Here is a 24663-nt window from a genome sequence, read left to right as displayed (position 1 = left end):
TTTGTAGGTGTACGGTGATTTGTAAAAACAGTGTTGTTTATTTGGGTCAACTCATAGTTCCTGAAGCTCAAGACCTTTCTAATCTGTGTTCAAACCCACGTTTTTCTGATGTAGCATTTTGCAGCAGAAGAAACTTCTGACATGTAGCTATTTGTGAAAAAGGTGCAATATAAATAAAGGGAAAGTTCTGTTTTTCTAAGGTTTCCATTTCTGAACCATGTTGTAAAGTGTTAAAAATAATTCAGGAATATCTTTGTGGTGATGGTGCAAGTCGGTAAAACAAATCTGAGATGACAGGTGTATGATACAATCACATTATGTAGATATGCAAGTGCAAATATGCAGGTGGCAGTCACCACCCATCTTTTTGTTTGTTTGTTTGATGTTGGCACTCTATAGTGAATATGGGTGGTTTTGGAAAAAAAAAAAAGCAACCCGCACTCCTTACTGTATGAAATCTGGCACTTAAGCAAATGAACGCTTTTGTATTCTTTTCCTGTTCTTATTTCAACTCTGTTGCTCTGTGAAGTTCTGGATGTTACTCGGCTGGATTGCCTGCAACGCTGAGGCCGCGATCCCTTACAGGCCGACGGGAAGAAACCACACTGATGACTTCCAGGTACCAGGACTCTTTCCTCTCTAAAATAGATTGGGTGTTCAGATGGTTTTTGGCAGTCACCTCTGTCAGGTAACTACAGCTTTTGGGGCACTTTGTGGCTAAACCATTGCTGAGGTTGAATGCTGAGGAATGTGGCAGCCTGGACGGTGACTGTGTGGGCTCCAACATGGAAAGCGGTAACATTTGTGTTGGGATGGAAGGAATTTTGAAAAGTTTCTTACTTTTAAGTATAAGCGAAGATTGGAACTTAAATCTGGTCTTCTGGGATCCGCGTTAACTTCCAGGACTGCGGAGTGTTGTAGAATTGTGGTCAGAGTCTATATTTGATTTATTAATTTTTTTTCAGTTGTTACCTGGATATGTGGAAACATCCCTCTTTCTGAGTTTTTATATTCTGTAGATAATACAGTGGGGTCTTCATGGTATGTCTTGTTAAGAATAAAAAGTTCTGCCTTTTTGTGAGGATGTCTGTGAGTGTTATCTGTGTCACTGGAAATCCTGTAGGGTGTAATTTAATGCCTGAAACGTAAGATTGTTACAGCTCCAGGTGAGCGTTAGGATACTTGGGTTTGCTTTTGGCCTCATGATTCCCAAATGATCACTTCCACTTGTAGATTCAGTTTTCCTAAAGTATTAATGGACACCAACATTACTTGGGCCCCACCTTGATGTTTCAGTGTCTAGTTCTCATATAGATCGTCTTCAAGTGTGGTGGATTTTGTGAATTGTGTAAGTAGAGGGAGTTGAGCAATTTCTGCCGTACTTTATACCTCTTGACTAGGGTGTGAAGCTGATCCGATCAGTACCTTGCTTTTGAAGGAATGTTTTCCTGAATCCACCAGGTATGTAAATGTGTAATTTTAATTCCACTTTGGAAGATAATGGAGTACCAGGTGCAAAAGGCAAGTTAAGGTTAAAAACTAGAAACAATTTCAACACTTCAGTTTTAACTGCGTAAAGAAATGAAGTTACTTAAGGAAAGCAACAGTGCTTAAGTAATGTCCCTGCATAGCATCTATGCTTTCTTGCTTTCTTTCCTTAACAGTTGCATTTTAGGTTCAATTTGCTCTTTACTGAGCTTCCTCCGCATCCAAGGGCCTGCGTAGCTGAAGTGCCGCTGCGATGGTTTGTCCTCCAAGATGAAACAGATGTTAACCGATACGCTTTCTTGTAATGCCCTCTATTCATTTCTGGCAACTTTATTGCAGCCTGGACATCGTGTTTAAAAAGTAGAGGAACAATGTACTTCTTGAAGTGATCCGGCAGCCCTGCACGTACTCACGGAGCTGAGTGGGAGAGGACGAGGTCTCACACACTTGCAGCCCAGAAACAGCTGCTGCTTCAGAGGCCAGCAAAGGCAATGTGCCTGCAAGCTTCGGCTATGCCAGCGGCACGGCGCTGGGGAAAGACGACTTATAGGCCGAGATGGCTCCTGAGAGGGGCCTGAGGGCCTGGCCCGCGAGCCTTCACACGGCCGGGCCGGGGCCGGCGCCTGGGCCTGGGCCTACCCCCGGCCTCGGGGCTAGCCCCTGCTCCCCCGCAGGCCCTCGCTGGACTCGAGCCCGGTCCCTGCACCCCGCCGAGCGCGGTCGCTACTCCCTGCCGTGGCCGGGCCCGGATCTCCCCTCACGGCGCCTCGTCCCACCCGCTCCGCGCGGGGCGGGGGGAGAAACGGCCGCACGTGCCTTGCGCCGCGCTCCGTCTCCATAGCGACGGGGCCGTAAAGCGCGTCTGCGCGTGCCGCCTGGCGGCACTTCCGGCCGGTGCGGCCTAGCGGCGGTGGCGGCGCCCCGTTGTCCCGCAGCCATGGAGATGCCGCTGCCGCCTGACGGTGAGCGCGGCCCGGGCGGGGGTGGGAAGGGAGGGGAGGACGCGGGGGGGAGCTGGGCGGCGGCGGCGGGGCCGGCGGGGGCTGACGGCGCTGCCTCCCCGCAGACCAGGAGCTGCGGAATGTCATCGACAAGCTGGCGCAGTTCGTGGCGCGGAACGGGCCCGAGTTCGAGAAGATGACGATGGAGAAGCAGAAGGAGAACCCCAAATTCTCCTTCCTCTTCGGGGGCGACTTCTACGGCTACTACAAGTACAAGCTGGCCCTGGAGCAGCAGCAGCGTGAGTGGGGCCCGCGGCTTGTGCAGGGCCGGCGGCTCGGGGCCGGCACAGGGCCGCGGCGGGCGCTGCTCCCCTCCCCCGCGGCCGCTGGTTCCCGGCCCCGGCTGTCGGAGCCACTTTTCTCCCTCCTGGCCTCGCTCTGACCCGCCAGGACTGGTTTGCAGCCTCTTCCAGCCCTCTGAGCTCCAGGTAGTTGGCTGGGCCCTGCCCGCGGCTCTTCACGCCCCCCCCCGCGTTGGTGGGTTTGGAGGTAGGCTGGGCTGCACCGCAGGTGCGGGCAGCGCGGTGAGACTGAGCTCAACACCTGGAGGGCCCTCAAGGGTGGTCCAGCGCAGCAGCTCCGGGGGCTGGTCTTGCGTTGGAGTCATTCCTCTCAAGTGTGCAGAGAGTTGCTGACACTCCTCTTTTGCACCATCCGCCCTTGCCTGCACGACTTTCATTTTTGTGTTAAGCAGTTATACAGAGAGTGAGGGTCTGTTTTGGAACCACCAGAGTTTTCATACGTGGGCTGGTAGTAGCAGATTTCTTTGAGGCTTACTTTAAAAGTTTACTTTGTCTGATAGTGTTGTGCAAGCAAAGTCAAGATATTGAGGCTACTGCACAGATCCAGCCACTGCCACAACCATCTCTCCCACCGGCTGCGCCAATCCCAGCTCCTCAGGGCACTCCTTCCGTTGAGGAACTTATCCAGCAGAGTCAGTGGAACCTGCAGCAGCAGGAGCAGCATCTCCTTGCTATGAGACAGGTTAGTTTAACATCAGCACTCACCTGGTTTATCCTAGACTGCCAGTGACTGGAAAAATTAGGAGTGAAGGGGGAGAGGAAGGCTTCCTTCTGACTAGCGGTGGAGGCATCGCGTGTTGGGGAGGGGAGGGGGTATTATTTTGCTTATTTTTGTTCTGTGTAACTGCTGTCATCTCCTTAGAACAGATTTATCTGATGTGCTAGCAAGATTATCTTTGATTAAAACGGTTTATTTACTGTATGAAAAACTTTGTTGGTTTGCAGAGTGGAATAAGTTGTCACCGCTTTAATCTTTGGGTGGTGCTGCAGGTTGCTGGGAACTGGAAGACATTCCAGCTTGTAGGATTCTAAGGTGGATTCTGATTAGCGGTGGAAGGGAACTGCGTGCTTTCAACTAGTTGGGTTTTGCATATGATGTTTTGCTGTTAAAGCTACTGGGAACTGAACTGAAGAGTTCCTGGAGAAAGGCAGTATGCCTAGATTATGTCCTGTTCATTTAGGAGCTTCCTGCAGTTTTTTATGATGGGGAGATTTTAGAGGTGGAAATGAACCAGACTTTTCCAGAAAAATGAGAAGAGTCTTTTTTTCTCAAAAACAAATAACTGAAACTTTTATATGTGGTCACATTGCTTGTAAAAGGTCTTGGTCTTTGAGACAGCTATTTACGGTTAAAAGGATGGGGATACAGCAGCTTAGTTCTTCAGAAGAACGCTGGATATAATATAATTCTTCTTTACTGTGTTTTTTTTTTTTCTTCTCTTTTTTCAGGAACAAGTCACATCAGCAGTAGCCCTTGCAATTGAGCAACAAATGCAGAAAGTTTTGGAGGAAACCCAGTTAGATATGAATGAATTTGACAACTTGTTGCAGCCAATAATTGACACTTGTACGAAAGATGCAATCTCAGTAAGTGATCTAAAGCTGAACAGTTATTTGGTGGTGTTGTGGGTTCAGTATAATTTGAATTTGGAGACTCTCTGTAAGCAGCAGCTTTATTGTTTTGTTCTATGGTATTTTAAATGAGAGCTGTTACTTGAAAGCTTCCTTTCTTGCAGTTGTTTCAGAGTTCTATGAAATCCATATCATGTGAGTGCAGGAGACTAACTTTAAAATAACTTAAATTTGCTTTCCTAAGGCTGGCAAGAACTGGATGTTTAGTAATGCAAAATCTCCTGCACACTGCGAGCTGATGGCTGGGCACCTGCGGAATCGTATAACGGCAGAAGGAGCTCACTTTGAGCTTCGGTTACATCTAATCTACTTAATCAATGATGTATTGCATCACTGGTAAGAATTAAATTGTGGTTCTCAGTTTGATATTTTGATTGATTTGGTGAATTCTCTCTCCGCTAGGTACATTGTTAGCTTGACTAGTCACTTTTTATTTTTAATGTGTTTTCATTATTCTGAACAGCTGTCTTAAGATGTCCATAGCTGGCACAAAGTGCTTTAATAACCAAATTCAGCTTTTACCATTTTTGTGTATTTCCTTCAGACAAGACTTTATGGTAAAAATGTAAAAGATGGAACACTATTTTATGAATCCACTATTTTTAGTATAGCAGAAACTGGGATGAATTGAGTATTACAATGCTCTTAGTGTTAAAGGCAGTAACTCTTCTCTTCCCGTCCCTTTTTTGAAGCCAGCGGAAGCAAGCACGAGATCTTCTGGCTGCTTTACAGAAGGTGGTTGTGCCTATTTATTGTACCAGTTTCCTAGCAGTGGAGGAGGATAAGCAACAGAAAATTGCCAGAGTGAGTATCTGCTTTTGGTTTAACTGCGTGCTTTGCTTTGTTGGGTTAGTGCTAGGCAAATTCACAACTATGAGGGTGGAAGAGGACCACTGAGATTTTTCTAGTGTGATTGTCTTCATAAAGTCTAGTACAGGATGTGCTCTAATTCATGTTTAAACTAGAACTTAAAAGTACCTAGGCTTTATTTAAAAGTTATCGTCACAACGAATGCATCTGTGTCTTTGGGGGTTCAAAGACAAGTGCTAAAATCCTAGGTCTTTTGACAAAGCTAGAGACATAAAAATGCTGTGCCTCAATTTTTCTTTTGGTGTTCGTCAATTCTAAAAACGTTTCACTCTTGAATTTGTGCAGCTTCTTCAACTATGGGAGAAAAATGGGTACTTTGATGAGTCAATTATTCAGCAGTTACAGAGCCCGGCTCTTGGACTTGGCCAGTACCAGGTTAGCCACAAAAGAAAAGCAACAGTTTTCTTATTTATATAAATATTTTAAAAACAAATTTAGGAAATGTTTTCCTTTTTTGAACAGTAAATATTAATTCCCCCTGCCCCCAAGTTGTTTCCAAGGGATTACGAAAATAATGTAAAACATAAACTCGTTGTTATAATCTGGCTGCTGATACGATCCCGGAAAGTCTATTTGCATTTGTAACTACTAGTCTCATGTACATATTTGACATATTTGTGTTCTCTTTATTTCATTTTTTCTCTTTATTTCATTTTTACTATTAATTTTTAGCACTAATAATGAACGCTGTTAATTTTGGCTGTATTTGAAAGCCAGGCATTAATATAGACGGTGGATTCTAGCCTGCAGAGAATATTTTGGATGGAAATCTTTGCAGACCTTCACAGCATGGCTGGGTTCTTCTGCAGCAGGATGTCCTGCATTCTCATGCATTTCTTGGGAGGGGGTGGAGAGCAATACAGGAGATTCTGAATATCCTGGGTGGGATAACTGGTTTAGATACAGTGTTAACTTGTTCTTAATTTATCTCATGTTGTCAGGCAAATTTGATCACTGAATACGCAACGGTAGTACAGCCTGTACAAGTAGCCTTCCAACAGCAGATCCAGAACCTGAAAACTCAACATGAAGAGTTTGTAAACAGTTTAACGCAGCAGCAGCAGCAGCAACAAATACAAATACCACCACTAGAGAATGAGGTGAAATCAACACCCCCACCTCAAGCCCCCACAGCAGCACCAGCCTCGGCTCCACCATCTGCTCCAGTTACACAAGCAGGTACTCACCTGTTCTGGGGGCCTGTGCAGAAATCAATGGGTGGCAAGACATTGTGAGATTTTTTTTTTTTTCCCCCCCTCCTTTTTTAGTAGTGAGCTACTGTACTATGCTGATTTGGTTCACGCAAAAGCCTGAAACTGTTTGGAGGCTTGCAGCTGGTGCAGTCTGATGCTTGAATATTAAAAAGAACCAGACTGACAAATGTTAAATGGATCAGAAACCCTCGCTCTATCCAACAAAACTCAGATGGAGCCAGTTGTAGGTGTGCTGGTGTTTTATTAACTACATGTGACCTGAATGCTTATAGTAGTCTCCACCTTGTTTCAGATGATGGTAAATCTCAGCTGCCTCTGGCTGGTTCTACAGAGTATGACACAACAGGGTCTGGAGTGCAGGATCCTGCCTCTGGTGGACCACGTGGTCCTGGGTCTCATGATCAGATGCCTCCAAATAAACCACCCTGGTTTGACCAGCCTCACCCTGTTGCACCATGGGGTCAACAACAGGTAAGAAACAAGATGTAGAGGGAGGTGGGGGTTCAGAATAACCGTCTTGGTTGTGGAAGTGTGGTGAAAAGCTGTGAAAGGTATAAATCCAGATTCAAATGCCAAGCTGTCTCATTCTGAGCCCAATTAAAGGCAAAGTATAAATTATATTTCAGTTCATCGACTTTCACACTTTCTCTGTTAACCAGCAGAACAAGAATTACTATCTTGAGTACAGAGCTGCTTGGTTCAGTAATAGTTTGGTCTTTTCTCTGATGCTGCAGTTGTTCAGACCTTGTATTCAGAAAGTTCTTGCACTTGTGTGTGTTGCCTACAGGCTGTATCTACTTAAGAAGTAGATTTTCATTGTGTTCTTTGGTTTTGTAGCTTAATGACCAGGTTTCTTAACTTCACCACTAGGGACCGCCTCATTGTCCCCCGTGGAATAACAACCATGAAGGAATGTGGAATGAACAGAGAGATCAAGGCTGGAACAATCAGCGAGAGACACCTTGGAACAACCAGCCCGATCCTTCTTGGAACAACCAGTTTGAAGCACCGTGGAACAACCAGCATGAACAACCTCCATGGGGTGGGGGTCAAAGGGAACCTCCATTTCGAATGCAGCGGCCACCTCACTTCAGAGGCCCATTTCCTCCACATCAGCAACATCCCCAATTCAACCAGCCCCCGCATCCGCATAATTTCAACCGCTTTCCACCTCGCTTCATGCAGGATGATTTTCCACCTCGCCATCCCTTTGAAAGGCCTCCTTATCCTCATCGTTTTGATTACCCCCAGGGGGATTTTCCTCAAGGTAAAGTGTGTACCAGGCCAGGTTTTCTTATGTTGCGATGCTGATTGCCATTACAAAATTATTTAGTGCCTTGGGGTGATGGCTTATTCTTGGTGGACTGTTGTGGTTTTCCTGAGAAATGTTGAGTTTTGGGGGTTTGGGAAACTACTGCTAACAACTCAGTAGGAAATACATGCAGAGTTGGAGGCTTCCTTGCTTTTTGAGTCTTCCTTCCCTGATGGATGCAGATAACCAGAAATCGTAATCAAAACTCAAGTCAGCATCTCTGCAGGCACCCCTTTTATGACTATTTCACTTTAAAAATAGTAAGCTCGAAGGTGAGAAGCAGCATTTGCTTGTAAATTTAATCTGCTGCACATCAGGCCATAGATGAGGGCTCTTCAGCTGTGCCCTCCATAGATGGAGGAAGTTAGAGGAAGACAGGCTGGAAACATTTGTTCTTGTGCATACATTCATCTATGCCCCTCTTTTCTTCTCTTTATTTTTCCTGAAAAGCTAATTATTTGCCTTAACGTTGTGTGGCTTGGTAGTGTCTGATGAAATGATCCTTACCTTCAGTTCTCCTTTCTTGTTTCGTTTGCCATCTTGCTGGAACACGGGGAGGCCCGAGAGTGTAGTCAGTGTGCTGCTTGCCCGGCCTTTGTGGCTCAGGTTTGTCTGCAGGCTCCTTCATGAAGTCTGGTATAGTTCTGCCCCGATGTAGTTTTTATTTCACAAGCAGGAGTTATGATTATTCTGGAATGATCATTATCAATGTGAAGTCTAAAGATCACTGTGGTTCTGTATGACAAGCCACTTAAAAGGGCAATTACGTTGCTATGTAGGAGTTGCTATTTTACGCTTAAAAAAGTCTCAATTCCCCAGGTCCAAAAAACATTGAAAACTAATAAATTAGAGCTCACATATTTAGAATTGTGATTAACTTCTCCAGTAGAGATTGTTCGTTTTGGTTTTTTTTTCCCTTTTTCTTTGGGTTTGTTGTTTGTTTGTTTTTTTTAAGAGTTGTGGTAGTGAGTAGGGAGAACAGCTTGTCTTGTCCTGGGGGAATTCAGGTTTAAGCTCAGAGTTGATGCTTTGTTTTGCACTGTAGTGTGATCCAAAACATCTGTTGTTTCATGTAAAGTTGTTGGAGGAGGGGATCTACTAAAACAGCTAAAATTAGGACAGTGGTGGAGCAATGACAACATAGACCATGATCAAGTTCTGATGAAGATGAGTCAAATAGTACTGGCTGAAGATTGGGCAGTGGCTGTAATGGCTTTTCATGGAAAAACAGTTGGTCCTGCTGCAGAAGATGTTGATTTTCAGTCTTGCATTTTTCTCTATATAGTGCAATGAGTTCAGCAGGGTATCCTGGCGTTCATGGCAAATGGTTCGTCCATCAGTGATCGGATGGATGTCATTCACTTCTCTATTTAACAGGATATTATCTCTACCTCTTCTCGAAACGCCTCTTTAAACAAAGTATTTTCTTGTCACCTACTCATGTGAGTTAATTCCTGCCATATTTATTTCTTCATATGTGTTGATTTGGCACAGAGACAGAACTAATTACAGGTCCATGCTAAGCCATGATTGTGTATTTAGGCTTCAGAAATAGATCCCACCAGCAGCTGCCCTGCTGCCTCTGAAACCTTTTGTTCTTGAGCGTATCTTTCTTCTGGTACTTTTTGACCACAGTATGTCCCCAAGCAAGCAATGGCTTAGGATTAAAGTATCCTGTTGTCTTCAGAGCGGTTGCTGTGGCCAGGGAGGGAGATGAACTGCAAGATATTCATGAATGTGGACCTGTAGCCAGCCTCTAGTTCTTCAGTTTGTTGCTTTTCTGGATCTGCAAGGCTCTGGGTGCCAAGATTGGGTTTTAGGATAAATGCACTAATTGAAGTACATCTCTTTGATTGCCTTCCTTTCTCCATAGCTAAATAAAATGTTTTAACCCTCCTACTCTGTGCAGAAATTGGACCTCCTCATCATCACCCTGGTCACAGATTGCCTCATCCTGGAATCAGCGAGCATCCTCCCTGGGGAGGGCCACAGCACCCTGATTTCGGGCCTCCCCCGCATGGATTTAACGGGCAGCCTCCTCACATGCGGCGACAAGGCCCCCCTCACATGAACCATGATGATCCTAGTCTGGTGCCAAATGTTCCCTACTTTGATCTTCCTGCTGGACTGATGGCTCCACTTGTAAAAGTAAGTGCTTGCGATGGGCCCTGATGAGTGGGATTAAAAGATCAAAATCCTGTGGCCAATATTAGGGACAGTTTAACATGGACACTTACAATTTAAAATCCTTCCATCCAGCAACCCTTAGCCAAAGTTGCTGTAGGGTATACAAGAGCCAGGAGCGGGGTGGAGAAGGTTGTGAAAATGGTAACATTTTCAAGTGTTGTGTGCCAGTGAAAGCTGGTTGAGCTCATACATGCAAAAGACTAATTTACTTTTGAAAAGCTTACCCCGCTTTTTAGAAAATAGAAATCCCCAGTGATTTTCAGATGGCCAGAGGGACCTTGCAGTTCTGATGTGGCCATTGTACTAGTTTTTGGTATTGAGAGTTCTTTCTGACAAAGATGTTTTGCAACACTAATGTTATATATACAAAAAAAGAATGATAAGAGAACAGGAAATGTGTTTGTATCGGCATCTTCGGGGGTATATATGTTTATGCATTCTGTGTTTGAGGTGAACAAATAGATCTCTTCCCTCTCTAACTTTGTGTTACTCTCAGCATACACCAGCTTTTGCCAGGTTTCCATCTGGCCACTGTTACCACAAAGGTGGATAGATAAGATCTGTATTTTACCTACCTGGCGATCCAGTTAATGCTGCGACGTGTAGTGCTGGCTTTTCTCATAGAACTCAAAATGGTAGCACGAGAAAGCATTGGGTCATCTGCAGAATCCTTATTTCTGACCATTTTTTATCCACTAGTGAAATGTGAGGCCCCTACACAGTTAAATCTATATTTATCTCTTCAGGTAGCCACCCCATGACACATGACACGAATGTAATTTGTTTTGTTTCCGGCAGCTTGAAGATCATGAGTATAAACCTTTAGATCCTAAAGATATACGTCTTCCACCCCCAATGCCCCCCAGTGAGAGACTACTGGCTGCGGTTGAGGCATTTTATAGTCCACCATCTCATGACAGGCCTAGAAACAGGTAAGAGTAGGTATAGCTAACGATATGGTAAGGAAAATGCCCTAAGAAGCTGTCTCAAACCACGAAGTGCCTCTCTCTTCCTTCGCCTGTGTCTTGGTTCTTCTAATGCTGAAATGAGTGCTCTTGTATTTTAAACTGCACACGCTGTTTGATCTTACACTGAGATTTGTGAGACCTTTTTGTCCAGGCCCTTTGTTCCCTCCAAAATCCAGCGGAAATCCTGAACGTCCCCGTTGATCAAAGTAGAATTTTACAGATGTCGGTTCTATGTGTGGTTGATTTATTGCAGTGAAGGCTGGGAGCAGAATGGACTGTACGAATTCTTCAGAGCTAAAATGAGAGCGAGGCGGAGGAAAGGTCAGGAGAAGAGAAATAGGTGAGAGATCTTGTCTGCTGCCTTCTGATGCATGCTGTTCGTTTAGAAGGTGCTAGGAATGCCTTGGGCTAAATGCAGAGGGAAAGTCTGTTCAGCAACATGCTGATGGAATAACTGAGTTTCAACTCACCGGAATTTCCCTAATCTGCAGAAAATGGGTTTTGCCACATTTGAGTTTTCACTGGATTGTCTGCAGAAATACAGTGCTTGTGTGTAATATGAATTTGATCAGAAGTATATTGGCATTTCTTGTGCTTCTCCCAGGAATTTCACTGGGGTTTCTCTGCTTTTATCTGTGCAGTGGGCCTTCTCGGTCTCGCAGCCGGTCTAAAAGCCGAGGTCGCTCATCCTCCCGGTCCAATTCACGATCTTCAAAATCATCTGGCTCCTATTCAAGGTCACGATCTCGCTCTTGCTCTCGATCGCGATCCTATTCGCGCTCTCAGTCCAGGTAGAGTACAGTGGGCTGGATCTCGGGAACTGAGGGGGTGTGGAAAAAGCCCAACCCTCAGGGCTGGATGAGGAGCCCTGGATGTGGCTCTGGTAACTTGTGCCTCTGATCTCGTGTGCTCTCCCTTGCCAGAAGCCGGAGCAGGTCCCGCTCTTCTCATAGCCGCTCGCGATCACGGTCACGATCGAGATCGAAATCATATTCGCCAGGAAGGCGGCGCCGGTCCCGGTCTCGTAGCCCCACTCCTCCGTAAGCTTTTGTTTGTTTATTTCTCTTTTTTTACCTGGGGTGTTTGGAAAAGTACCAATAAGGGTACCTTTCTCATAAGCTGGGTATGTTGAGCATTTCAACAAATAGTAGGAAAGAAGATGGAAAGCAGATTTAGAAATGATTTGTATGCTATATGTGCTTATAGAGAGAACAAAAAGCCACCGCAACAGAGTAATATTATAACAAAACACTGTGCAACTATGAAGGCCTGGTATGCCTTCTGAGGAGGCAGGAGGAATCCTCCAAGTACCCTCTGTGTTAGGAAGAACGCAGTGTTTGATTTACTGAGAAGCAGGTAGGGTGTTTCTGGCACCTTTATAACGCCATAATCTAATAGCTTTATAAAATAATAGCTCCGTAGAATAGCTGGGATTATATTGGATGTTAATGTTTAACAGAATATAAATGACCCTTGCTTTGTGTCAGAACAGTATCACTTGTTCTTAATTTGGTCTTTGTATTCCCTTAGTTCTTCTGCTGGTTTGGGCTCCAGTTCTGGGCCTCCTATACCAGAATCAAGACTCGGAGAAGAAAATAAAGGCCATCAAATGCTAGTGAAAATGGGTAAGACGCTGTTCTGGAATCTTACACAAGCCAGGAAAGAAAATCAGGCACGCTACTCTTGGATACAGTTAATTAGTGCATGTTCACAGTTACCCCTTGGTATTCCAAGGTCAGTGTAAGGACATTCAGAGATAGAAGGATGGAGAACGCGGGGCAGTGGTGGTAGCTGCCTTTCTGGGAAGGATATGGGAGATAGGGACATGGCTTTGGCACTAAACAGAACTTACCTCCCCGAGATACTTCATCTCCCTGTGGTGTCCATCAGCAGGCTTGACTGGACAGATTGGGCTTGTGCTGTCTTTCCCCTTGCCCTTTAAAGGGTTTTAGGGCTAGAGTTGATGTTCATCAGCTCCCAGAATTTCTGCATATTAATGCTTTTGAAATAAATGGGACAGTTCCTACGTTGTTTCAGGCTGTCTCTTACCACCGTGTTATATCAAATTGATGATTTCTTCAGATGTTTCAAAAATGTCTATGTTTGTCCTCAGAATTCTAGTAATAAAAAAAATAGTTATAGGATTACAATGCTGCATCCTTTCTGCAGGATGGAGTGGATCTGGTGGATTGGGAGCCAAGGAACAAGGAATTCAGGATCCAATTAAAGGAGGAGATATCCGAGACAAATGGGATCAATATAAAGGAGTGGGGGTTGCATTAGATGACCCTTATGAAAACTACCGAAGAAATAAAAGTTACTCATTTATCGCACGCATGAAGGCCAGAGATGAATGTAAGTGAATGTTTCTATGTAATTTCAAAAACTGTGCAGACTTGGTAGCGATTTTGACCTATTTACTGTAAACCCAAATCAAAAGACTAGCAACTCTTAATTCTTTCTAATGTAAGGGATACAATAAAACAGGTAAGTAGACACATACTCTGATTACCCAGCATCTTTTCCTTTTTAGGAGTTGTGTTGTGTTGTAATTTCTGAAACATGAATCAATTTAGCCTGTTCTGAGGAAGTCGCTTCCTGGCTGCAATACCAACATCTTTGAATGTTACCCTTCAAAAAATAGGGGCAATCCCAAAGGTAGTGGAGGGAGCCGAACCACAGGAGGGATGGCTGCTGGAGCAGGAAGGTCTTTGTGGTTGGAATGAAGTTAGACCACGTTTACTGCTTGGCCCGGCCCAACTCCGACTTTCCTACAATTAGTGCTGTGTTCTGCCAAAGCCAGAACTGGTAATAAACTCACTGTAGTGCAGGAAGGGTTCAGAAAAAGTGGAGGTGCTTCTCGTGAGATGAAGACAATTACCCAAACGACAGAATTTTTTTTTTTTTGCAGAGAGTCTGTGTTACATAGAGCAACTACACTTGGCAGTGACTAAAAGGAGAAAAATTTGGCATGCTGAACGAAAAGTCACTTCTGCCTCTGGCTGCAGTAGATCTGTGTAATAAAATGGGTTTAAATAAAGCCCAAAAGGAAAAACTCCTTATTACTAGAGCCCTCATTCCATGAAACATTTCCAGCAGCTTAGGTAACTGCAGAATGTGTAAGAACTCTTTTCCCTATTGTTTCAGTGAAGCGTGAAACGCCAGACCCTCCACCACCCGAATAAGACTCTCTGAAGAAAGATGTCTTGCATCTTCTACAAAACATTAAACTTCTATAAATCCGGATTAAAGTCTGGAGGAAGTGACAAATGAATTATTTAAAACTATGGTGAAAAATGGAAAGCTATGACATGTACTTCAACACTTGTCGTTTAGTGTTTAAAAAAGGCCAGTTGTAACTATGACATGTCTAGCAAGTTTAAGAATTTCCATTTATTTTGCAAAATTTTTTAATTAGTTACCCATTTTTTACTAGAATTAAACCCCAGCCAAGCTCTCCCTGGTGCAGGATTGCGATTCATTCATTCCTGTGGAATACAGACGTGATCTAATATGGTTATGTGTTCTCTAGTTCCATAATGTATGTTTATTTCTCTCAAAAGGTTAATTCTATTTGAAGTGGAGGGGTGCTGCCTTGGGATCAAGTCAGACTGATGCTGAGCAGTGTATCCTAATGTCTAAATGGGGAATGAAGCATCTAGTTCCAGTACAGGTGACCTATGAGCACTGTGCAAGCTTGTTAGAACCTACCACACAACTTAACGCCCCTACACACCAGCTGCTGCAGTCACAACTCTGGTCAGAACACGAGGGTTAACTGTTCTAGCTTTTCAAGCGCTCTAAGGGATGTTCAATGCTTTGTAATGGAAGACATTCTTTAAGCTTTTTATATTTTTGTATATACCCTTTAATAAAAGCTAATTAGTTGAATAGAAGAGAATCCATTTTCTCTGCTCTGCAAGTTTCTAACAATGAAACGTTCTTGGAAACTTCCTTTAATCTATATGAGAAAAAAAAAAAAAATCAACCTTTTGTAACTGTTTCCAGAGACCACCAGCTAAAGATGTTAGGCCCTTACACTGCACTTCCACTCCAGAGGTCTGCGTGGTGGTAACCTCTTCCAGAGTCATTTGTTTGTATAGCAGAAACCCTCTTAAAACCATTCAGTTAATATGGTGAAATATCAGTTCGTTCTAGATCTACTGTAGTTGTGGAACTGTAACTGTCTGTGAATCAGCATACAACAGCTGTATGTTATCAACTTGTGAATTTTATTGTTTTGCCTTCCAATAAACACTTTTTTTTAATAAAAATAAAATAGTCGCTCATATTTCAGAGTAAACAGTCTCCAGTACGTTGGCTATAAGCCCTCCTTGTATTGAGTTCACCTTAACTTTACGTGTGTTTGGTTGTGTAGTAATTTGACAAGGTTAATTATATTTAAATACTGTTTGAATATGGCATTAAAGACAGGACATGGTATTTTTTTACTGCGATCCTATTCCTCATCTGCTGTGGTACAGACTTTCACTTCTACCATGATCACACAATCTACGTGACAAACATGCATACTGTGATGACTTACCACCCTGCCTTCAAAGAGGAGTGTTTCTTAGTTTCTTGTTTGCTGAACACTGACACAGTCTGGCTGAAGGTGCCTGCCTATCCCTGTATCATGTACATTAGTCAAAAATTCAGATGTAGGAAAATAAATTGTGTATAATAAGATACATAGCAGTTAGTACAAATCCTTCCAGTACATAGTTAATAACTTTAGCTGTGCAGTTTGGCAGTGTTTCTTGTTCCAGATCAAGATCTGTAAATGTAAATTTTACTTAAAATTCAAAGACTCAAAGCAGTTTTTCCTCCTGTGCTTTCTGAATTTCTTCACGAGCTTGCTCTAGTGTTAGAGGTGGGGATTTGTGATTCTTGATGTACTGCAAAAAAAATTAATACACAAATTTCTCTGTTATGAAGATAAATACTTTCTGGTATTTAATAAGTAATAAATCTTCATGTCAAGATACCTGCACTTTTCTATACTAGCACCAGAAACTGCTGCAGCATTAGGAAGACCCTTTGCTCGTTTGAGGACAGCTACATGCTACAACAGAAAACTTACTCTTTCAAAACTATGGCCTATAGTAAGACTTTAGTCTTTTTTTACCATATAAACTCCTGACTTGTTATTAATATGGACACAAGCATTACAGTATTATTCTTCTGTGAAGTAATTTATTCAATGGTAATATGAACTTTGCCTGATTAATGAGTAATAGGCAAAGAAAACCTACCTGCCGCAAATACTAGAAGTGTTTGGAAAGGAATATGCACTTATTCTGTCTAGGCTGCTGTCTAGTCTATCATAAATACCTCTTTAGCCTCTTCCAGGGTATGGTAGTGAAACTTCTCATTCTCTAATGACTCCACAAGGGATACGTGAAGGTGGTGAATGTTCTCTACAAACTGCTGAGTCAACATCAAGTGCTGTTTCAACATGGCATTTAAAACGAGAACAGACGGGCTGTATGCTGTCAAGGCTGCAAGAAATGGAGAGTATATACTTAGTGATACATTACAGTCAGATAGTAAGGGCTCAACAATCCAAGCAGGGGTTAGATGCATAAAATATAGTAAAACAGAATAGTAAGAAATGTGTTTTTCAGTACCTTCTACTGCATCCATGCTGACGACATGACTGGCAATAGGTACCGGATCAATGTAGCTGTTTCCTACAGGTGGGTCCAGTACCGCAGAGGTGTTTGCTGCATATGGGATAAAGTTAGAATTACTGGGTTTGGAGGGTGGAAAGGTTTAGCACCAGAACTCAGTTCATCTTCAGCAGTCTCCTGGGACATCAGCTGCTGCAGAACCGTCTTAGAGCCTAGCAGGGAATTCTGTCAGCCAAAAAAACACTAAAATAGGTCTATGACCTCCACAGTTCCTTTACTCTTCCATTCACAACACGTGCCATTGAGGAAGGCATCTTTTCTAACCCTAGACAGAGTAAATATAAAGGCTTTTGTACTTGAAGGAAGCTACTGTTTTCAAGCACACCCGAGTTTCTATTTTCTCCTCCTTGAGCGTGGCAAGAAGTGGCTCTTGCCACTTTCTTCGTTTAAGTAAGGAGAGGTAGGAAAGGAGCTACCCCTCAGAAACAGTTAAAGGTCTCATCTGTCCTTCTTTTATAAATGGGGCCATAGTGCTTTCCTAAGAAATAAATACAATGCAACAAAAGAACTCTACGATGGGTGATCAATGCAGTAACAATACAATAGTATTGCTTGCAACAGAGTAAAGGTACAATAAAAATGTTGAATTCCATTTGAGAATATTACTGGGGCTATTGCAAGCTGTTGCGAATGCTAGCTCATGCATCCAGAGTTCCTGTGGTGGGTTTTCTGAGCAAAAAGCAGTTCCAAGTTTTTATCCTGTTGTCCAAGCCAAATCTTTTCTACAGATAGCAGATTAAAGTGTTGGGCTTTAGACAGTTTTTAATGTAATGTCAGCTAGGGGAAGCTAGAACTGAAACAAAGAACTCTATCAATGCTGACTAGGCTAGCATATAAAATATAAAAATTGCCTGAATAGGGCAATATCTCATGAACTTACTCTTCGACCAGCAATAGGTGAATGGAAAATCCACTGTCTGAACCGCAGTTTCTTTGACAGTTACTCTGTGTACCTGGCCATGCCGCCCTCCGGTAAATAATGGTGATGATGCCGAGGATGGGTGTTTTCCAGAATACATGCAGCTCTTAGAATGTTCCTCTGACATTTTTGATACAGATTCCCTGTCTGTTGTAGACAGGGACCTTTCAAAGTCTTCAGAATATTCTGAAGTAACAGTTCTCTCATCATGATCAAGGTAATCCAGTTTGTGTCTAGGAAAATCTGCCGAAAATCCACTTAAATGCTCAGAGATTTCAGCTTCAGTCACGGTTTTTTCAATATCCCCTTCAGATGCATCATTCACACTAGTTACTACACTTGTCGTTTTAAGAGACATTTGGTCTTTTTCCACCAGGAATGTATCTTTTTTTGGATTTCTGTTTGATTCTTGAGCAATTTGAATGTCTGTGCCCTGTAAAACAAAACAGCTGTATGTTAGGAAGAATCAACAAAATAGAACCTAGGATATGCCTCCATTATTCTTCATCTATTCTGCTGCATATCACTGAGAGTTAGCTACTGCTTTATTAAGAAATAAAAATGTTGCTCTTCAAACTGTGCAGTGCTGTTACATCTAGTAAGGAAATGCAGACACTAAAAAGAGAATTTGGTCAGGTTTCAGTAGACTAAAATCCTGATCTATCCCTTACAGCTAGTGAGACATGCCCACTGCAGTTAACGTACAAGCAGAATAGAAGTAGTTATTTTAGAATATCGACTCTCCACCAAACAAAGGCAGAATGGCAATATGTGCTAGTAGGGAATTTCTACTTACTTTCTGGTTTAATTCTGCTGCCTCACTGGTGATATCTGGGGCCAAATCATCAAGGCTCAGGATATTCAGTCTGAAGTCTGCAATCAAATGACATATCGTCATGAGAATTTGCATGAAAATTACAGTACACTTTCCCTTAAATGAGAAAAGTGGGGAAAAATAAATCAGTACTACATTCCTAGTTTAAAGTGTAATACTAAAAAGTAATTGCCGTCATCACTCTAAACCTTTAACTTAGCAGCAGCTCTTTCTAAAGCTTCCTCCTTTGCCTGTCGGTGGATCTGCTAACCCAAGTTCAAGAGATTCTTGCTGCCCCTCATTGACGCTTGCTCTTGCTCAGATCCATTAGTACATTGTCCCACCGATATATGAAAACTATTCTAAATGTTGTAATTGTTTTGATGTCATAATTAAGTGTCACCCTGGGAAGCATCATTAAACTGAACCCATTAAATCAAAAGCCAAGAAAAATACAAATACATAACAGTAGAAAAAAGAAACAGACCAACATAACTCCTTTGATAAAGCCTTGGTTTATGTAAAATTACTCTACTAAATCCTTTCAAAGTGAATGTTTTCCCATGTTTATTAGTAAATTTATCAGTAGGTATTAGTACAATTCATGCTAAGCCTACCGAAGCGGTATTTTAGAACACTCACCATTTGAGCTGCTGCTAGTTGAATCTTCTGCATCAGCTGCTTTTGAAAACAATTCATCTAGTGATTTTATTTCACTTCTGTCACTTTCAAGTGATATTTGGCTTTGCATAGGGGTGCCTGTTCTAGGCAGAGTAATCTTTACAGTGTTGTCTTTCATGGAAGAAGACAGTGACTGAGGTCTCGTATCTTCTCGTACTGACAGGTTTCTGCTGGCTGGTGAAGGTGTTGGTGAATTAACTCTACCAAAAACATTTTTCCCTGAGTCTTTGCTGTGAAAAGATGTTTTAGACACCTCTGTCAGTGAAATTTCCTTATGAGATGGAGAAGGGATTCCGGATGAAACTGGAGTCTTAGTCTTTTGAAGAACATGAAAAAGAGATTTATGTGTTAATTCATTTATTATGTGTAGATCACTAAAAAGGAACAAATTATAACGGTAAAACCCAGTAACTTTAAAATGTGAATTGAAGTTAAATCATATCATGAGCAAGCCACAAATGCAAAATTACAATTTAGTTTCTGGTGTTATCTAAATAAAAAGTGACCTACCAATTTAAAACAGCTTCATAAAAGTGTAAATAAAAACACATAATCCAGTGAAGTCTGTATTTACCTTTCCACCCCATTTAGAGTTGCTTGCAACAACCCTCCGATTCTTGTTTCCACTGGAAAACTCCAAAGCGCTCTCCATCAATTCTCTCATTTCCTCTTCATCACTATCCAAACCAAGGTGCTGTGTAACCAGAACATTCTTTTGAGGGCTTTGGATGCCTTCCTCTTCCTTAGAACTGGCATTACTGAGGGTTATGTTTCCACTGGCGGTAGCATAATTCTTCAGATATTTCTTGCCCCTTGCACTGTGTTCATGACTGGAAGCAGATGAGAAGGACTCTTCATCCAAAGGCTTCTGGCCCAAGTCAGTGTTTTGCAATTCCATCTGCTTTTTTCGATTCATGATTTTGCTTTCTAGTTGTGCCACTTTCCTCAGAGCTGAGCTTGACCGCGCGTGGGAAGCACTACCCGAAGTGCTCTTTGCTACGTGACTGTTCACCGTTTGCACAGTGCTTCCCGATGTTCGGCACCACTGGCTTCCACGTACGTTTTCGTTACGCACCTTTAGGAATCTGCTGTGGCAGAACGGAGCTCTTCCAGTTTTCTCCAACTCTGTGTCAACCACAGAGAGGTCACTACAGGAGCGAGGAAGGACGCTGAGGCCAGCTGTGATGGTTCCCCTACAGGGACCATCGCTGTGACCCTGCCGATAAGAGGATACAACATGAAGAACCCTCAGAGGTGGATGCAGGCGGCCCGGTTCAGCCCTCAGCTCCCCGGACTGGGCAGACACTCCCGCTCTCCATAGCTCTGCCCTCGTCCCAGCCTGTGCCGGGCCACCTCCTCCCACTCCCCAGTGTGGGCCCTCCCCACATGCGGCTGAAACACCGGCCCGGGGCCCGCCGTTGCCCAGGTACAGAGCGAGCGCGGCTGGCGCTGAGGCAGGGCGGCGGCCGGGACGAAAGCTGCCGCCTCACCTGCCCTCCGCCCGCGGGCGCCCTCTGCGCTCGAGCGATCGCAGCCATCCGGGACGGAACGCTCTGAGGCAGCGGCACGGCTCCCCTAGGCCAGGGCCAGAGCGGTCGGCGCCGCGCCGTATCCCGGAGACCGTGACTCCCCAACATGCCGCCCCCTCATTGGCTCCTTGGACGTAACCAGCCAATCCCAAGAAGGCATACTGCCGCCGGCTCGTGAGAGTGCAGACTACAAGCCCCAGTATGCATCTCGTTGCGTGCGCACATGGCAGCCCGCTCCTCCCTCGAGGGCGCTAAGCCAATCTGATCCCGTATCATAATAGATTGGGAAAGAGCAGCCAATCAGAGCCCGCTATGGAAAGGGCGGGGCACGAAGGCGCGAGGCCGCGGGCCGATGTTGGTTGGGGGCGCGAGGTCGTTGCCGTGTGAGGGCGGTGGCGGCCATGGCAGCGGCTGGGCCGGGAGGGCGCGGTGAGCGAGCCCCGGCTGTCGTCGCGCTGAGGCTGGCCCTGCTCCTCGGAGCCGCGCTGGGCTCTGCCTGGGCCACGGTGTATTTCCAGGAGCAGTTTCTGGACGGAGGTTGGGTGAGGGCAAGGGGGTGGAGGGGGCAAGCAGCCGGTAACGGCTGTGTGTGAGCCGGTGGGCAGGGAGCCCCCCCTCACTGTACCGTGCTTACTGACCCCGCTCTTGTGATGTTGCTGGTGCTGGCCTTGCGCGACAGGCAACTGGCAGAAGAGGTGGATGAATTCTGAGTCCAAGGCAGACCTTGGGAAGTTTAAACTCACTGCAGGCAAGTTTTATGGCGATCCAGTGCGAGATAAAGGTATGTGGATTTCATTAAAAACATGCGATGGGAACCATCTCGAGAGTTGAAGATTTGCCTTTATGGACGTGCCATGTGTGACTATAAAAGTATTTTTTCTTTGCAAATGGAGAAAAATGTAAGTTTGACTATTCTACTAATATCTTTGCAGGTCTACAAACTAGTGAAAATTCTAAATTTTACGCTATCTCCTCACGATTTAAACCATTTAGTAACAAAGGGAAGACTCTGGTCATTCAGTATACTGTGAAACATGAGCAGAAGATAGATTGCGGTGGGGGATATGTTAAGATTTTTTCCTCAAACTTGGACCAGAAGAACCTAAGTGGAGATTCACATTATTACATCATGTTTGGTGAGTTATTTCTTCATTACTAAAATACTGCCACTGCTGTTGTACAAGTCTTCAAAGACGGTTGTGGAAATGGTTGAAAAGCATAAAGGAAGGCTGTCTGAAAAAAATAAGGATGTTGAGACTGTAATGAGTTGGCTCTTCCATGCTTGAGAGATCTCTAAATATGTAATAACAAAATACATATTTATGCAAACATTGTGAGCTGATTTGAAAGACATAACTGAAAATTATTAGTGAGCATAAAAAAAAATCCTCCTGAACAACTACTTTTATCCTAAGACCTTTAACTGAAACAACTACTTGTATGTAGTTTCCAGTGATTTAGTGTCACTTGTACAATTGTATGTCAAAGTGAAATTTGTCATTATGTATCTAATATAATTATATAGTTATTCAGCTTGTGCCATAGATAAATTTTATTTTGCCTGGATTTTTGTTTTCTGTGTTAGTTTTCTGGGTCTAGTTCTGCAACAGAACTAAACTACACAAAATCTAATTTGAAGGTAGATTTAGAGACTTTGAGAAGAAGCCACACCATCCATTAAAAATGGAAAGGAGCGCATCAAAATATGCGGAATGAGAGAGATGTCTAGTAGTGTTAGAAGGAAAAGGTAAACAATCTGTATTTTTCTGCAAAGAAGTTAAGGATACAAAGCATATAATCTCTTTGTAGGGCCAGATATTTGTGGATCTGAGACCAAGAAAGTCCATGTTATTTTAAATTACAAGAATAAACCCCATCCAATCAAGAAACTGATCAGATGCAAGGTAATTACACATTTCAAAGATATATAAACTTTAAAATCAACAAGCTATAGGGATATTGGGTATTCAACATTTTTGCTTTTAACCTATGTAAAAAAAAAACTTTTTATATGCCTTTGCTGTAGTATTTGGGATATAAATAATTGATATTAACTGAAATCATTACTTTATCTGATACTATTTCCAATATGTAGGTATGGACTGTGTTTTCTTGCAACCATTCAGTTTTGCTGAGAGACCTAGATGTGAGGGCTGGAAAATACCTGTGGAAAATGACATTAAATTTGTTTTCCCTCTCTAGAAGACTTTGGGAATTATTTTTTCTTACTACTGCTTATGAAAAAATCCATTAGAAATTAGTATTATAATTCTGGTGTGAGGCAGTTCCTAACAGCTATATTAAAGGCGCTTAGAAAATTTACTTGCTTTCTTTAAAACCCAGGTTGATGGATATACACATCTATATACTTTGATTATAAGGCCAGATCAGACTTATGAAGTAAAAATTGATAACAAAATGGTTGAATCTGGCAACTTAGAAGATGATTTAGAATTTTTGCCACCGAGGAAGATTAATGATCCAGCAGTGAGGAAACCCACTGACTGGGATGACCGAATCCAAATTGATGATCCAAATGACATCAAACCTGAGGTAGCTGGCTCTCCTTAATCTGCATGTTTGGGTTTTTTCAATTCCTACCAAATACACGTTCGATATAGTTGAACTGTGCACAAGTTTTGCTTGCTTAATATTCCTGTGTCTTTCTAAAGGATTGGGATGAACCTGAATACATTATGGACACTAGTGCTGAGAAACCTGAAGATTGGGATGACACTGTGAATGGAGAATGGCATTATCCTGTGGTCAAGAACCCTCTATACAGAGTATAAATAATCTCATAATTATAGCTATAGATAAAACTTGAAGCAACTTTTCTTTGCCTGGCTGTATTCAGAACATGTGGTTTATCCTAGGGGGAATGGAAACCAAGGCAGATCGATAACCCAAATTATAGAGGAGTTTGGCCTCATCCACAGATTGACAATCCAAATTACTCACCAGACTTCAGTATCTACAGCTATGAAAATATTAGCGTCATTGGACTAGATATCTGGCAGGTGAGATGTTTTTACTGGAAAATGAAGAACTTCTCTCTCACTGAGTATATAGCAACCTGTTTACTCTTTGCATATGAACATCATATTGGTTTGGGATCTTCGGGACTGATGTCTTTAACTTCCTTTTATGTAAATACATGTACAAAATTGAAAAATCTGTAAGATGCAGTGACCTTCTGTTGTAGTTACTGTTTGGATGATAACCATCTACAGGTAAGTGAGGGGCCTGAACTAATTTGTTTAAGTGGTGTAAAGTATGACTTATTTCACCTGACTTGAGGTATGTAACTGAGGCTTCAAGCAGCTCAGTTACTCCTGACTTACCCAAAGATTAATGAGGAGAAAACTGCCCTCTGGGGTGCCTCTTGACATCTTGCTCTATCTCAGGTTTTGTGACAAGGCAGTGATGAGACTTAAAACTTCTTAAAGAGCAGTGAAATGCCTTTAAAAAAAAAACTTGTTAAAACAAGTTCTTTAGGTTCTTGAAAACAGTTGTCCAAAAAGAGAGAATTCTTTGTGAAATTCTGCAAAAATCCACGGGGTTCTTAACATGATTAGTCTATACTGAATATACGATACAAACGTATTGTTAAAAGAAAAAAAAGAGAGAGATGAAAACTCTTAAAGAGGCATCCTCGTTTTTTCTCCCTATTCCTTCAAAGGTGCGAGCTGGCACAATTTTTGACAACTTCTTGATAACAGATGATGAGGTTTATGCAGAAGACTTTGGAGATGAAACATGGGGAGAAACAAAGGTAATATGTTCTTTATTACAGACTTTGGTTCTTTATTCTGTCTAATCTGATCAAGAACCTATTGGTGCATAAAAATGAAATCTTAATTTTAGGGTCCTGAAAAGGAAATGAATGTAAAGCAGACTGAGGAAGAGCAAGAGAGAGAAAGGGCTACAGAAGAAAAATACTTTGAGCAGCGGTTTAAGAAAAGGCTAGAGAGAAAAAAAGTATCTGGAAAGGATAGAGTGGTGAGGAACACTGTTGAGAAGGAAGAGCTTTAATTGTTTTTTGAAAGAAGA

At 42.9% G+C, this 24663-nt stretch overlaps 3 protein-coding genes across 4 annotated transcripts; 2 read left to right on the top strand and 1 right to left on the bottom strand.

Annotated features, from left to right (window-relative positions):
• Positions 1-2425: 2425 nt before the first annotated feature.
• On the top strand, positions 2426-14159 carry CHERP (calcium homeostasis endoplasmic reticulum protein; the record flags this gene model as incomplete). Of its 2 annotated transcripts, none has more annotated exons than XM_082010795.1 (18): positions 2426-2450; positions 2555-2728; positions 3292-3473; positions 4241-4378; positions 4608-4759; positions 5116-5227; positions 5579-5668; positions 6235-6472; positions 6800-6978; positions 7378-7774; positions 9729-9967; positions 10805-10938; positions 11228-11314; positions 11616-11765; positions 11898-12014; positions 12505-12599; positions 13144-13329; positions 14122-14159. In XM_082010795.1, the coding sequence occupies 18 exons, from the start codon at positions 2426-2428 to the stop codon at positions 14157-14159; spliced, it is 2733 nt and encodes a 910-aa protein (XP_081866921.1). The 2 variants fall into 2 exon arrangements, with proteins under 2 accessions (XP_081866921.1, XP_081866922.1); XM_082010796.1 differs by lacking the exon at positions 14122-14159 and adding an exon at positions 13756-13951 and having other exon boundaries at positions 13144-13333.
• A 1626-nt stretch (positions 14160-15785) lies between these two features.
• On the bottom strand, positions 15786-20718 carry LOC309413712 (uncharacterized protein C19orf44; the record flags this gene model as incomplete). The annotated part of the gene is made up of 8 exons (XM_082010911.1): positions 15786-15872; positions 16309-16475; positions 16605-16700; positions 17548-18019; positions 18383-18459; positions 19043-19397; positions 19656-20297; positions 20572-20718. The coding sequence occupies 8 exons, from the start codon at positions 20716-20718 to the stop codon at positions 15786-15788; spliced, it is 2043 nt and encodes a 680-aa protein (XP_081867037.1).
• A 293-nt stretch (positions 20719-21011) lies between these two features.
• Positions 21012-24645, top strand: CALR3 (calreticulin 3; the record flags this gene model as incomplete). The annotated part of the gene is made up of 9 exons (XM_082010904.1): positions 21012-21147; positions 21290-21391; positions 21543-21746; positions 22420-22514; positions 22954-23163; positions 23283-23396; positions 23487-23630; positions 24293-24385; positions 24478-24645. 9 exons carry the CDS (start codon positions 21012-21014, stop codon positions 24643-24645), a joined length of 1266 nt encoding a protein of 421 aa, XP_081867030.1.
• Between the last annotated feature and the right edge of the window lie 18 nt (positions 24646-24663).

The sequence above is a fragment of the Phaethon aethereus genome, assembly GCF_964289735.1.
Source record: "Phaethon aethereus genome assembly, chromosome: 26".
Lineage (NCBI taxonomy): Eukaryota > Metazoa > Chordata > Aves > Phaethontiformes > Phaethontidae > Phaethon > Phaethon aethereus.
The sequence above is the reverse complement of the archived record's forward strand: the minus strand, read 5'-3'. Positions and strand labels throughout refer to the sequence as shown.